The sequence below is a fragment of the Festucalex cinctus genome, chromosome 21 (genome assembly GCF_051991245.1).
Source record: "Festucalex cinctus isolate MCC-2025b chromosome 21, RoL_Fcin_1.0, whole genome shotgun sequence".
NCBI classification, from domain to species: Eukaryota; Metazoa; Chordata; class Actinopteri; order Syngnathiformes; family Syngnathidae; genus Festucalex; species Festucalex cinctus.
In genome coordinates, this window is record NC_135431.1 from 11,554,586 (window position 1) to 11,569,125 (window position 14,540).

The window sequence follows — 14,540 nt, forward strand, 5'->3', positions numbered from 1 at the left end:
TTTTTGTGTTTTGGTACTAAACGTCAATACATAGGATTTTTGATGCTGCAGTCACACCATTGTAGAAAGCAAGACCAGCATATAATACTTTGCAACATTTATTCAAATATGAAATGTAATACATCTGCGCACTCATATACACACATTCAAAGTACATAAATATATATATATATATATATATATATAAAACACATGATTCTGATTAACATAGTATTGCGTTTGTAGAATATGAATTAAGCAGCAAGACACGCAGGGGCGGCCATTTTGCTACTTCCCGTCGACTGAAAATGACATAGTGCCTAAAGGCTCAGGTAACCACCTGTTTTCTGGATTAGATTATGTGATGTTTGCATAATGCATATGATCGATTTGGGATTATTTGCAATTGCAACAGGACCTGTGGCCTTTCCTGTGAGCAGAGTTCACTGTTACGTAAATCCATCATGTTTTTTTGTCCACTGCACCTTTTTCTTTTAAGGGGGGGGGGGGACGTTAAAAAATAGCAGCCACCTGTAGCTTCTGCTAGGCTGGTGGTGGAGGAGACACTGGCCCATTATAGTAGCTGTGCAAGAAAGATCAAATCACAAGCATTGGAATCTAGACTTTGGTCAGTAGGAGGCGCACTCTGATAAGAGCAGCTGAATTTCAACTAGTACGTCTGTTGGCTATAGTTATCTATGGTCGAATTGTTTTTCCTCCATCGTTTTTTTTTTTTTTTTTTTTTTTATATATTTCTGTAATTCTTTATTATTGATGCTTTTGTAATTCTATTATTGATCGATATTTCACTTTTGTGAGGTTAAATCATATTTGTATTGATGGATCCATACACGATGTTCTTTCTGGCAATCTCCCTATGTTGTTTTGATAGATATGATAGATTGGGGGGGGGGGGGGGGGGGGGGGGGATAGTTGGATGTAGTTATGGCGGACCAAAAATACCAAAATAATAAATAAATAAAATACTGATATAAAAACGTATTTAAAAAATTAAATACAAAAAATATATATAATTGGAAATAAAAAATCTAAATTAACAAAAAAAATAAAAAAATAAAAAACGATATTTAAAAAAAATAAATATGAAAATAGGCTCCCCCTGTTTACCTATAAATGGCCAAATCCCTGGTTACGAGAAAAGGTCAAATTGTCTTACCCTATCCCAGCTGTGGGGGAGAAGTGACACAGCGGGCCGGGTCCGAGGATGACGCCTCTCAAGCGATTTGTGTCTGTATTATTATGTTTAAAGTCAATGGCTTAAAAACTGAGAATTACAGTACTCTTATGTAGCACTTAATAGCGTCTTTTACCTCATGGGGGAGAGTCCATTGCTCCATCATTGATTGGACCTCTCCCAAGGAAAGGCGAGCCATTGACTTTCATGCCCCGTCCTCCACCTCGACTCATCCGACCCCCTCGATCGCGGCCTCAGAAGCTTTGACCCCTGCGGCGAGCAGATAAACTATGAGAAACTAAACAATACAGTATACGATCTTGAAGACCAAGCAGAAGTGAAGTACCATCATAGCAACCTGAATTTATTTTTGCGTGAAGGGCTGTCTGCCACTGCCAGAACCACACTTCGAAGTTTTGGAAACATCAGTCGGCCTTTCTTTTGTGTCGCCATCCATCTGAAAAGATTCACATGAATATTAGTGTAAACTAAAACGAGCACCTTCTTCACTGGCTTAGGAAAACCTCTAGTGGGCTTAATTTTCCGGGACGTACAATGAGGCACTCTAAAGCGACCAGACACCTTTGAGATTTTGTTAATTTTCTGCTTTCCATGCACTCACAGCAGACAACGAGGCACTCTAAATTGGCCTGGAATTGGCATAGATCTATCAAAATTATATCTGTAAAAAAAATCCTAAAATATTTTACTTTGTGTACAGAACAAGTATAAGAGTTTTACTTTTTTTACTTCAACTACTTAATTAAATTAAGTTTTCAGGGCAAATCTAATTTATTGATTTTTATCAATACTTGTAACGGTTAAACAGCGCTAAAGGTGACACATGGTGCTTGTGTCATTTGTTAGGAAATTTAGCCTACAAGTTATTGTTAGCATTACAACAAACTTTGCAATGTATATGAATCTATTGCTAGGTGTGAAATCAAGTCTTAACTTTTCTCCGATGTTCCACAGACGTTGTAGGGGCGATGTTGATTGAACTGCATTGTCATTCGTGTGTGGCCATGCTGATCTGATGTGTATTTCTCAAGGCCAATGACTCATTAGATCCTAAGCACCAGGCCTTCTGTGTTAATGATTATTCTTTCGCCAAATGACGACAACAATGGCCAATTTAGGGGTCAGCAACATGCATGAACTCACCGATTCTAGCACGTTTTCTTTTTTAGCAGTCTTGAACCAGTCCCACAAAAATCAAAGTAGCGCCCCATGGGAAGTACAAGCAACTACAGTTAAAGAATTCAACTCAACAATTCATTTATTTTACTTTTATGAGCAATACATTTTAATTGAACCATGACTTAAGTATATATCTATATTTTAAATAACATTCAGGTCAAACTGGCTTACGATAATAGTCAATGTACTTGTCGTTTTTATTAACCCTGCTACAGGTAGCAGTTTAATATTTAGTTCATGATGGTGGCACTAGGAGAGCTAAAATTGGTGGTACTTGGTGTATAAAGTTAAAGAACCACTCACTGTCCGAGGCAGGTTGACTATACAAAACAGTGAAGCATTTTCCGCCACGTTAAGGTGTATGGAATAATCATTTCAAGAATTCTCTGAAATGTTATCAAAAGGTAAATGTGAATATGGCTAAAACTGTGACACACACACACACACAAAAATTGCTCACTGACATTTTACATTATATTAAAAAACACTTTCTAGTCTACAAAGGCAACATGTAAAAAGTGTGCCTTTTGGTGAGGATCAAAAGTATTAAACACTGATTAGAAAAAGAAGGCATGGAAGGCAGCTTCAAGCGAATTTTTTTGATTGGCTGACGGAAACAGACACGCCTACCTGAAATAATTCTTAAACGTGATTGAATACTGCACTTCCTGTTTCAGTTTTCTGATAATATGAATGTTTGGATGGGTAAACCATATTGTATTTTTCCAAACGATCTCAAGTTAACCAAATTTAGCAGCCGTTTTCGCAACTCGGCAACCTAGACACACCTACCTGTGATTATTCTTAAAACGTGATTGGACATTAATCTTATCGTCTCGGTATTCTGACATTATGATTGGTTCAAATTACAGTCATAGCAGAACGTTATGAAACGACAACAACAAATCAAGTTTACGAAATGTTTATTTTTTTTTCAGCAAGACCATGCACTGATAGCTATTAAACACAAATTTTAGCAGCTACTTTTTTTTCCAAAATAGTCTACACAACACACGAATAAAACAAGATACAAAATGTCGCCCAACTATTTTTTTCTAATTGTGTCCCCATATACAAAACAAGTACCCTTCAACAATATTTACATCAATAAAATGGCAAAGGTATGTAATAAATCCAAACACAATTATAAACATTTGAAGCAGTTTAGCTTGAAAAAAAAAAATGTCCAAAGATGAGCATGAACTCATGCTTCATGACATTTACGCATGAGTGCGTAAAATGGTGACTTTTACGCATGGCTCAAAATGTCCGAGAGCTTGTTTATATACTCGATGGTGTACTTCAGGGTTTGTATTTTGGTCAGAGGTTGGCCCCTCTTGGTGTAGTCCGGCGGCAGGTAGTCCCGGAGCTGGTGCAGAGCCTCGGCCAGACTCCTCATCCTCATCTTCTCCCTCTCGCTCGCCTTGACGCGCCTCTTGGTGGACATCTTGGCCTTGCCGAGCGTCCTGGGCGCCTTGGAGCCGCAGCGGGGATCCCGCCCTGGAAAGTCGTAGGCGATCTCCGGAGTAGAGATGTTGCCGGAGTAGAACATCTCCGGCGAGGAGCACACGGAGTCCACGGAGGAAGATGAATTGGACTCCGGGGAGGAGCCGGAGGAATGGAGCTGTTCGCCGACCTTCCAGTCTTGTAGGATTTCGGACGTTGCAACATCGAGGTCCATGTTGAGGAAAATCGCATCCAGAGATGATGACAGCAGACGGGTTTCTCCGAGGAGATGACGTTTTTATACGTGGACGCATCTCCGGAGGTTTATGGGTTCACAGCTGAGGCGGAAAAAAACGAGTTCAAAGCGAAGCACAAGTGGCAAAATGCGACCTTCGCGAAGGACGTCGTTCGTTCTCACCCAGGTGCGAATAAGGTTAAATAGGCGGATAATGCGACAGAAAGACAAATAATTAGATTCCCTTTGTGGGAGATGAGCCTTTAAAGTCTGCATGGCGACAATTATCAGTTTGATGTGATCTGCCTAATGAAGGGCAGGCCCGCGCGAGACCACCAGAAAGAACATTTGGAGGCAAAATAGTGCCGGTAGTTCTGCTGGAGTCTAATTAAAACGATAGAAAATTGTATAAAATGTGAGGACAAAACAATACAACAATGATTTAAAAAAAAATGTGCACGCTGAGAAGATCAGATCAAATTGGGGAAAAATAGCAACTGGTCTATTAATTAAAATGTGAAAATGAAATAATTGCTTTTCAGCTATTAATGCACTTTAAGAATGTAGCTCTACAACCATAATACAAAAAAATAAAATAAAATATAGGCCTTCTAAAAAAAAAAAAATGCAACACTTAAATAGGAAGTATAAATTAAAAAAGAAAAACTCCCTAATTGTCCATTAATAATTAAAATATGAAAATACTTGTACTAACTAAATAATTTAATAAATAAAGAATCATTCTTCTTCTACACAGTGAAAAAATTGCAATAAATGATTGCATTTACCGAATTGAACTTTATAGGCTTTTGATTGTGCACTTACAAAAACAGGTAAAAACTCAAAATGAGATGTTGATTTTGAATGATAATTAAATTATTTTAAATGCTGCTCACATAAAGCTGAGCAACGTGTAACAAAAATACCTGCAAAAACAGCAATATTTCAAATCTGACTTCATTAAAAATGTGATATTTCAAAAAGTACATCAAAAACTGTTGTGTTGAACCTATTTATTTAGAATGCTTCAAAAAACAAACCAAAACAATTTAGAAAATTCTAACTACACCACACTACAAATTTTATAATATATTGTCTCACTCATGCTGCAAAATAATGTAACCAAATAATAATAATACTAATACTAATACTAATAATAATAATAATAATAAATTTACTTGACAGCAAGCCATTATTTGTTTTGAGTGTTTATTTGTATTCGCCTCCTCATTTCTTCAAGCACTTTGGGTGTTTTAAGCCTTTAATACGACAAATACATAAAAATAAGAGCATGGGTGGACACAAGCTGGTGTGGTGGAGTTATTTGGGTAAGAGGATGCAGCTGTCACCAAGCTCCTGCCAGACCTTTTCATGTCTGAAAAGGTGTTTAAGGCCTCACTCATGATCAAGGGGACCAACAGCAGAGCTGTAAAAACGACAGCTCGGGTAGTGTGTGTGTGTGTTTCAATGGACTTAAGATATAAAAATGCTTTATTTTTATTTTTAATATAGTGACAAATTATTGTGAGTCGAGATTTGAAGTGCTGGATCACAATTTTGGCGATTTTTTTGTTTGTTAATTGGGCGGCATGGTGGACTTGTTAGCACATACACCTGACAGTTCTAATTTTAGGGGTTTGAATACTTGCTTTGCACGTTCTACATGTATTCTCACTTTCCAAAAATATGCTATAGCTTCATAAAAGACTCTAAATTGCCCTTATGTGTGAATGTAAGTCCTCATGGTTGTTCCATATATCTGCAATTGGTTGGTGAAGGGTTCTGCAGGTATATATTCCAGTTTACTTGAAACTCAAGTGAGGGTAAGCGGCGAGCGCTAATGAACAGAGATTAATTTATGACCCAATTTCATTTCATTTTGTTGGAAAATTGCAACTTAGGGCCTTAATTGACTGATTAAATATATAACGCTTTCAAAATTGGCAAAAACAAGATTGTATTCCATTTTTTTTTCAATTCAATTGAACATTTTTATTTGATTCTGAAAAGAAATAAAAGTGGATGGAAAGAAGTGAAACTTATGATAGCTGCCCGATTATAATAAAAATAAACATAAAATAAATGACAGTTTTTTGCCGTTTTTTAAAATGCATTAACACGTTACAACACAAGACAAAGATAACGTTCAACACCCACCAAAAATAAAAATATGCAGCTTTAGATAGAGTATGTATGGAATTTTTTGTAGTGTGCTGAAAATTGTGGTTGCGTATTAACGAGATACAGTACCTTCATCATGATGAATTTCGAAATGTTTTTCTTCCTGCTTCTCACTTGAAGAACTTGAGCCGGACTCTCTCTGCCAGCGGCAGAGGACTGTCCCCGCAAATGACGGAATCGTCGCTATCTAACTCATTGATGGGGGACGCCGGGGTGGGAGGGAACACGTCGTTGATAACGGGTTCTACCTGAGTCTTGCTTTTCAGCTTTGTGACATTACCTCCACTCTGCATACGTTGGGGCATAATACTCTCAGTGGTAGGTTTCAGTGGTCTACAAACAGGTTTCGGACGGTCTAACAGGATCTGTCCATTGGACTTGTATGCGTGCTTGCTCTTGGTGGTTCTTCGAGGCCCGATTTGCCGATTCTCCGCATCGCTATCCTCACTGGATGAACACACGCTCACGCACACGCTCTTCTTGATGGTCATCTTTCTGTCATTTTCCACCTGAACTGGTTCCGAGTGGCATCGTTGCACTTTGGCGGCTGCTACTTTGACAAATGTGTACGCGTGAGGAGGCTTATGTTCCGACTTTGTCTGGCTTTGTGCAGCTGGAGTTCCTTTATGAGGGTGCGCTATGGGTTTGAAAATTGGTACGAGGAGGTTTGGTTGTTTGGAGACATCGTTTCGTGCTTCCATTGTTGGGGCTGTGTTTCTCATGAGCAGCCTGTCCTTCAGAGGATAATCAGTGAAACAGCGCTCTGGATCAGCAATGCGGTCTTGCTCTTTAGTAGATTTCAGCTCAGCATCACTCGCGACAGACTGCGGCGGGCATTTTGGAGCCGTTTGAGACGGCGGAGTGGCAGTGAAGGACGACGCGTCCCAGTCGATGTCACTAAGATGGAGGGCGTCGATAGCGGCCGAGATGGAACCGGGACGGTTTTCGGCGAGCCGCTGAAGCGGTTTATGGTTTGCGGGGGTGTCTGAAAGCAGCACTTCCTGTGGGTTTGGAAGGATGGCTGGCTGTGTTTGGGTGGTCCGAAGAGTCATCTGCGCTAGGAGGTTTGAAACATCATCGGCTTTAACCGTTATCTTCTCCTTTTTGCTCTTCGTTTTTTTCTCTGAAAGAGGAACAGAGACATGTTAGCCAAAACAAAAATGTGTACATATTGGTGTCAATCTTTTTTAGAATACAAATGCCAAACTTGACTTTGTTGTAATGTTTTAAAGCATTAATGATTATTGAACAATTTTTCAGACTTTTCAAAATGTAGAAGTTTTATTCGTTTTTTTTTTTTAATCTTGGACAATGTACTTCATTTATAATTTCTAAAAAAAAAAAATAAATGTTCAGGGAGCTCCCAGTATTATCAGTACGTTTTAATTAGTTAAATGGACACCTAAAAAAGTCAATACAATAGATCTGTTTTTTGTTTTTTTTTCAAAATTAAAAAAAAAAAAAAAAAAAATCCAGAAATCTTAAATGTTCACATTTCTTTGTTTTAATGTCAAACAAAAACAAAAGGTTCCAAAGGTTCCCAGGGTCAGCAGCATCTCATAAGGTTTTAACTAAAAATAATTAAAAATAATAATAGTTCGCAGAGGTTAAAATGGTTTTAGCTTTACATTTATCAGGCGTCAGATTTTGAAAAAGCCGATATTTGTCCCTAATATATACCGATATTCGTCAAACTGCCCAATATTGGTGCCATCCCTAAATTGTAGACTTTCAGCTTTCATTTAAAAGCACTCATTTTTGTTTATTTATCAATGTATAATAGGAGTGTGACGATATATCGATATCGTGTTAAATCGTGATACTTTGTCTCCCGATAGATTATCTATACGCCTACGTAAGTATCTCGATATTTGTAGTTAATATTCAGCCACTATAACAGTAAATGTTCATTATTTATTGCGCAATTACTTGATGGGCCACTAGGAGGAGCGCCTCATAAGAGAGGCGGGGAAATGGACGTTAGTCTTCAGACGAAGAAGGCACACGAGCTTAGTTTTATTATTCTTTTTGTTTTTTATTTATATGTATCTTATATTATATATATGTATATTATTTTTATTATTATTATATTATGAATTAGTTGGTATTTTTATTATTATTTATTTATTTAATTTTATTATCGATTTTATTTTTATTTATTTATATTATTATTTTATGCTTAGTTTTATTGTAGATTATCGTCATATCGTGAGATCATTGTTATCGTGAGCCTTGTATCGCGTATCGTATCGTGAGGTACCCAGAGGTTCCCACCCCTAATGTATACTGACATGATTTCACTTGATGGCCAGCATTTTTTTCATGGTGATGTGCCTTGTGATTTTTTTTTTTTTTGTAAAGTAAAATATGTGCTTTGGCTCAATAATCTGCATTTACAGATCATTCTACCTTTCTACAACTAATTTTCAATGTGTGATGCCAAGTCTCCTCCACATGAGGAAGTGAAGCCCTCTGCCCCGTGTTACAGCGCAAGGTGAAGCCCAACCCTGTCAGAGGGAGACAGAGAGACCTGGAGACACCTCACGGCTCCTTCTGAGCCTTTGATGTGCGCCGGCCGAGCTGTCAAACTAACATGTCCGGGTGTCGGCGCAGCCGTAACGGCCTCGCTTGCAAAAACAAAACAACGCTCGGCGTGCCTTTGATCAGGACATCTCGTCGGCTCGGCATGGGAAGAACTTGGCACGTCTGGCTATGGAGGAGGTGGGTGGGGCTTAATATGGAAGGGATGTCATGCATGGGTAGCAATATATTGTACATATCTGGCCCATAAATTAAACACCAGTGTCATTTTACTTTTTGTCTTGTTCTCTTTATCCCTCAGGTAGCTCTCCACCATTTCTGGGAAGGCCACACGGAAGATGCTCTCCTCCTCCACCGAGGTCACCTCGTGCTGATCCTCGGCTAGCCGATCCTCTGGAAACACGTAATGATCTGCAGGGTACGCACAAAAAAAAAGATAATTTGTTTCAACACCTTATTTTGCTTTTAAATATTCAATAAAGTAAGATTTTTGCTCATTATAGAGGGACTCAATATTCATTGGTACACATTTTCACAAATTCAGATTTCCAAGTTCAAATTCAAACACTTTTTAAGAATTGTAAGCACTAGTAGGAACCCCAGTAATTAAAATTATTTGATAAATAAGGAAAATTAAGTAACCTCAGATCCAATTACAGAAAGCAGAATCCAACTTTTATCATTAAATCAGTTTCTGCCTATGCCCTTCAGTTAAAATTCAAACAAAGTACAATATATAATTACCGGTATGTATTTATATTATTTTTTTTGTTGCTTTTTTTCCCTGCATTTCTCCTTTTTATAAAAATAAAACAACTATTAAAAAATATTTTATGCAGTTTTTTTCTCATTTTTAAAAAGTATTTTTACGTGATTTATTTTTTGTGAAGCTTGTAAAAAGATTCATTGCTAAAATTAGCAGACTCATCAGACCGCATGACTGAATATCAGAATGTAGGAAAAGGGCTTTGTGATAAATATGAACATGCCTCAAACACAAAATGCATTTTAGAATACCAGATTCTTAAAAATCACAATAAAAACGATAAGACATGAAATTTATTTGTTTTTTTTGTCAGGTTTAAATGGTAGAAGATGGGCTTGTTAGTAAGCTAGACTTGGCTATGACAGATTGCCCAGCACAAGGAGGAAGCCAGTTTAGCACCTAGCGGTTGTTGTGAGCGATCTACCACCTCTGAAGCGCACCTCACAGCCAGTCACTAACAACCCCCAGGACCCCCGTACGCCCCCGCACCCCAACCTCACCTCTGCTCCACGCAGCAGGCCTGCCACTCAAGACCATAGGATGTTTTTTTCACCGTTTGTGTGTGCATTGAAACTTGCCTGGTGTGCTCCAGATTACTTCGAAGCAGGAAACTGAATTCCTCACGCGTTGTTTCAATATCCTTTTTTGTAGGAGAGAAACAAAAGATTGTAAAATGAAAAATCCACATGAAAATATTTGTATGCATAATATGAAATAATAATACTTCCGGTAAATATAAATGTAATTAAATATATTATTCATTCTTAAATGAATCCAAATGAAAAACAACTACCGGATGGGCTTGATTTGCGATGATGTAATTCTGCCATACTTTCTGTTCATCAGCTCCGTGTAGGTCATCAGAACTAAAACCTTTTGACTGGTGTAGTGCTTTGGCCACTCCATCTTGTCAAGAGCAAATTTCTATGGGGAAAATGAAAATAAACAATCTGGGAAAAGAACCAAATGATGTAGAGCAGCCGGTGGGCTCAAGAACAAATTGAATCTGGCAGCTAGGCAATTCTAAAAACAAACTAAATCTCAGAAGAATAGTTATAAAAAGCCCCACAAATAAAATAAAATAAAATAATAAATATGGGGAACCTCATAAATATGAACATAAAACACATTACCTGCATTAATAGCATATTCGGCTGCCTTCTCTTGAAGTTCTCGACAGGTTTATCCTTGGATAGCAGGAACTCGTTAATAATCTGCGGGGAAATTGAGAATGAACGACGTGCTCAAACGCACCAATTCAACAGCTGTTCCAAAATAAAACCAAACGAGGCGTAACGCAACAGCTGTACCTCTGTAAACGGGTACTGCTGATTTGCCAGTGTTTTCCTGAAATGACAAAAAAAAAACAACAACAATAAAACAGCTGTGCTAACTACAGTGTGTAATAAGTGTTTTTTTTTAACATGATTCTATTGTTCACAACATTTATTCTGATAATGTTCTATTTTCATGACGATATTGTGTTTGTAGTCGGATGTTGACAAGCTTACATGTCCACTGCCATAGTGAAACATCAATTAATATAAAAATTAAAAAAAAGTCCACCTTGTCAGCAAGCTCAAATATTTTTCTGGTGTTTCCATGTACAAATAAAAAGCATGGGAGCTTAAACAATATATACAATAAATATGAAGTATTTATGCTAAGACAGACATACTTTTTTATATTTTCCTCTATGGACCGGGCCTGGCGGGTCCGTTCTGAGTGGTGCCAATCACATGGACATTGGTAGTCAAAATCTTGAGGTTGGCAGAATCGCTGACTATCACAAAGCATGCAGCCGCTGCGTTCGTGTGCTTTGTTGGAGCCTTAAAAAAAACACACACACAAATGTGATTACATGGTAATGTAGAAAAAGTGGAAATACGGGTAGCAATAATGTTTTGTGAATGATGGGATTTTTCTGAGCTTCTGGCTGCATTTTGACTCAATACACATATTTGAGACACGTACCGACTCTTATCTGGGCTCCAAACGGAGGTGCGAGTTCAAAGCTCACTCACCTGGATGTCGACATATGTGGCAGTGGGGAAGCTTCTTCGCGACTCCCTGAGACACGCACGCCGCCTCATCCTTCCACCGCATGAACCTGATAGAATCAGCACATGCGACGTCATCGCACCACTCTGTCGTCTTCATACGCAGCGGCGCTGGTTTTTAATTCTACCTCTGCAGAAGTGTTTGCCCTTTAATGGTCTGGATCAGCTTGAGAGCTTGTTCTTTACCGACACCTGGGACTCCCTTAGGGAAAAAAGACGCGCGTTAACGGAACAGAAGTCATGCGTGCTTTGTTTAGGTAGGATTGTACATACCTTGGGAATGTAGTCGCATCCAAGCAGGATTGCCAGACCGACAAGATTCTCTCTGGACAGGCACAGCTCGGTTTGGACACGGGAGGTCTTGTAGCAGTCCACCTGGGGGTCCTGTAAGCAAATGCAAATACAGGTAAATTAAAATTAATTTAAAATATTATGAATTTAAGATTAACTCCAAATTACTGTTGTGCCTTTACATTAGGGGTGTTAAAAAAAATCGATTCGGCAATATATCGCTATATTACATCGCGCAATTCTCGAATCGATTCAATAGGCGGCCCAATCGATTTTTAAGTATCCATTTTTGAAGGAAAAATATTCACCAAAACGTCTTAGGACTTTGGGTTTACACCTTAAGCATGGAAGAATGTTATATTAATGGAACATTAAGACTTAATATTTTATTTTAATGCTGCTCAAACATGAAACAGATTTCAACCTGTATAAGACTGAAGTTTCAGATAAATAAATAATACATTTTCATACAAATCTTACACTCTACAAGTTTACTGATTAGTATTTTCTAAATTTAAATCAGAAAAAATCGCAACAATGGACTTATAAATTCGTATCGGGATTAATTGGTATCGAATTGAATCGTGACCTATGAATCGTGATACGAATCGAATCGTCAGGTACTAGGCAATTCACACCCCTAGTTTACATAATAAACTTAAATTACCTAAACTAATAATTTTTGGATCTCATTAGATTGTGCTGGTCTATCTAATACGGTGAAAATAAATTTTGACAGTATGAAATTCTACTTACGTAAGTAAGTAAGATTTTTCCATCTAAATCAGCACATTCAAGTGCATCGTATGCCAAATAGTAATTATAATATTGTGGAAACTCCTAATCTATAATTTTGCATCTCAGTCAAACATATTACTCACAAGAGAGCTCATGATACATACTTTAGAGTTCATATTAAAGTTTCTATAGACGGTCCGTGCTCCGTACAAGAACACATCGCCATCATTGGTGATGCAACCATCCACGAGATTGTGTGAGTCCATGTATGCACACATGGCCTCGGCCTCGCCTGCAGCGACCACCCACGGCACTCCCAGGTAGTCAAGCATCTCCGCACACTGCAAACAGAAATGACAATGTGATGTTTACACCAGTGGTGTCCAAACTACGGCCCGGGGGCCATTTGTGTCCCGCCGTCCACTTTTTAGTGGCCCGAGACACATGCTAAAAATGGCATTTGACTCTGTTCAAATAAAATAAAAACAAAAATGTTTGGAGATGGTCAAATTAAGAAGGGAGGGTGTCGAAAAACACATATTATTAAAGTTTATTTTAGTTCACTAATGAAAAAACAAACAAACAATTTTGTTAACAAAATAAAATAAAAACGAAGATGGTTTTTTAAAAAAGAAAACTAACTGAAACTACATTTTATGATTATAAAACTAACTAAAATAAAACAAACAAAATAAAAAATACTGCGCACAAGTAATACACATTAAAAAAAACAAAAAAACTAAAATTAATACTGAAACTAACTAAACTAAAACTAAGCATTTATTAAAGAACTAAAACTAATAAAAGCACTAACAGAACTACCCTGAAAACTAATTAAAACTAAAAAAAAAACAAAAAAAAAACAAAAAAAACAACTCCAAACTAAATAAAAACTAAAATGAAAAATTCCTAAACTATAATAACTCTACTGCCATATTACAAATAAATTTATTTATATACTGGAGCATTTTTCTAAATATGCAAAAGCGCAAACAAATTATTTGTACAATTTTTATTACTACACAATTTCTCTTCATAACATTATGTGGCCCTTGCGTCCTTCTGATTTTCTGTATGTGGCCCTCAAATGAAAAAGTTTGCACACCCCTGGCTTACACGACGACAATGTTTACAATTTAGCAAACCAACCTCTCTGAGAACTGCATTAAAGCGCCCTCTGCTGGTGCTAGTGGAGGATTTAGGTGCTTTTTTAGGTCCTCCAAATCGGTTTGCAGTCCTCTGGCTCATGGTCTCTGCTTTCAGTTTAGGGGCCTCTCCTTCCATGACGAACACCAGCTTCACCCCCATTAGAATGAGGGACGACACCCGGAAAAATAGATTCCTGTGTATTATGGTTAATTTAGTTAGCTGCATACAGTGAATATTTTTTTTTTTTTTTAAATAAAAAAGTCCAAATATACCGTGATCAAATGCCAGGTTTTTGTGCTGTTAAAAAATGAGATTCACAACTTTTTCCACCATTAACGTAACAGAAATATTTTTAAGAACGTATAGTATTACCTCAGATGGGGCTTCGTAACTCTGCCCATCATTGCTTGCACATGCTGGGCCTCGCAAACCCACAAACTGAGGTCGACCGCCAACGTCTTCCCGTTCAAACTGTAGAGCGGCACCGACTCTCGAACAGGTTCGAGAATAGACCATAAGTCGTGTACACCCATTGCCACGCTATTGTGTGCTTTATATGCTGTAAATGAGCGAAAAAATGACAGTGACGCGACTCATAAGACAACAATAATGGAGTCAGTGTTTTTCAAACATGGGCGCCTCTGGGGCTGCGATCCAATTCGCTTACAATCTGACCTATCCACATCCCTTGTGTCACCTATCCCGTAAGATTTGTGGGGAAAAGATTTTTATTGAAACTTCTACAAATTAGTAGCCATA

The 14,540-nt window shown here is 37.8% G+C and overlaps 2 protein-coding genes across 4 annotated transcripts; both read right to left on the reverse strand.

Annotated features, from left to right (window-relative positions):
* Nucleotides 1-1,545: 1,545 nt before the first annotated feature.
* gen1 (GEN1 Holliday junction 5' flap endonuclease) lies at nt 1,546-14,450 on the reverse strand. 3 transcript variants are annotated; one of them, XM_077510622.1, is made up of 14 exons: nt 14,154-14,450; nt 13,782-13,974; nt 12,797-12,973; nt 11,877-11,987; nt 11,732-11,805; nt 11,568-11,653; nt 11,222-11,372; nt 10,854-10,890; nt 10,677-10,757; nt 10,337-10,467; nt 10,122-10,183; nt 9,051-9,188; nt 6,306-7,359; nt 1,546-1,631 (listed from the first exon to the last, which is right to left on the reverse strand). In XM_077510622.1, exons 1-13 carry the CDS (start codon nt 14,312-14,314, stop codon nt 6,347-6,349), a joined length of 2,415 nt encoding a protein of 804 aa, XP_077366748.1. In that variant the 5' UTR covers nt 14,315-14,450; the 3' UTR covers nt 1,546-1,631; nt 6,306-6,346. The 3 variants fall into 3 exon arrangements, with proteins under 3 accessions (XP_077366748.1, XP_077366749.1, XP_077366747.1); XM_077510623.1 differs by lacking the exon at nt 1,546-1,631 and adding an exon at nt 4,104-4,158; XM_077510621.1 differs by lacking the exon at nt 1,546-1,631 and having other exon boundaries at nt 6,006-7,359.
* msgn1 (mesogenin 1) lies at nt 3,281-4,147 on the reverse strand. The gene has a single exon (XM_077511405.1). It carries the CDS (start codon nt 4,053-4,055, stop codon nt 3,624-3,626), a length of 432 nt encoding a protein of 143 aa, XP_077367531.1. The 5' UTR covers nt 4,056-4,147; the 3' UTR covers nt 3,281-3,623.
* Nucleotides 14,451-14,540: the final 90 nt, after the last annotated feature.

Excerpts from the sequence above, each read along its gene's own strand:
- msgn1 (XM_077511405.1), bottom strand. The coding sequence starts at position 4,055 with ATGGACCTCGATGTTGCAACGTCCGAAATCCTACAAGACTGGAAGGTC.
- gen1 (XM_077510622.1), bottom strand. The coding sequence starts at position 14,314 with ATGGGTGTACACGACTTATGGTCTATTCTCGAACCTGTTCGAGAGTCG. Across the intron at positions 11,806-11,876 it reads GATGCGACTACATTCCCAAG|GGAGTCCCAGGTGTCGGTAA; the intron begins GTATGTACAATC and ends TTTTTCCCTAAG. Across the intron at positions 10,891-11,221 it reads ATAGAGGAAAATATAAAAAA|GAAAACACTGGCAAATCAGC; the intron begins GTATGTCTGTCT and ends TTGTCATTTCAG.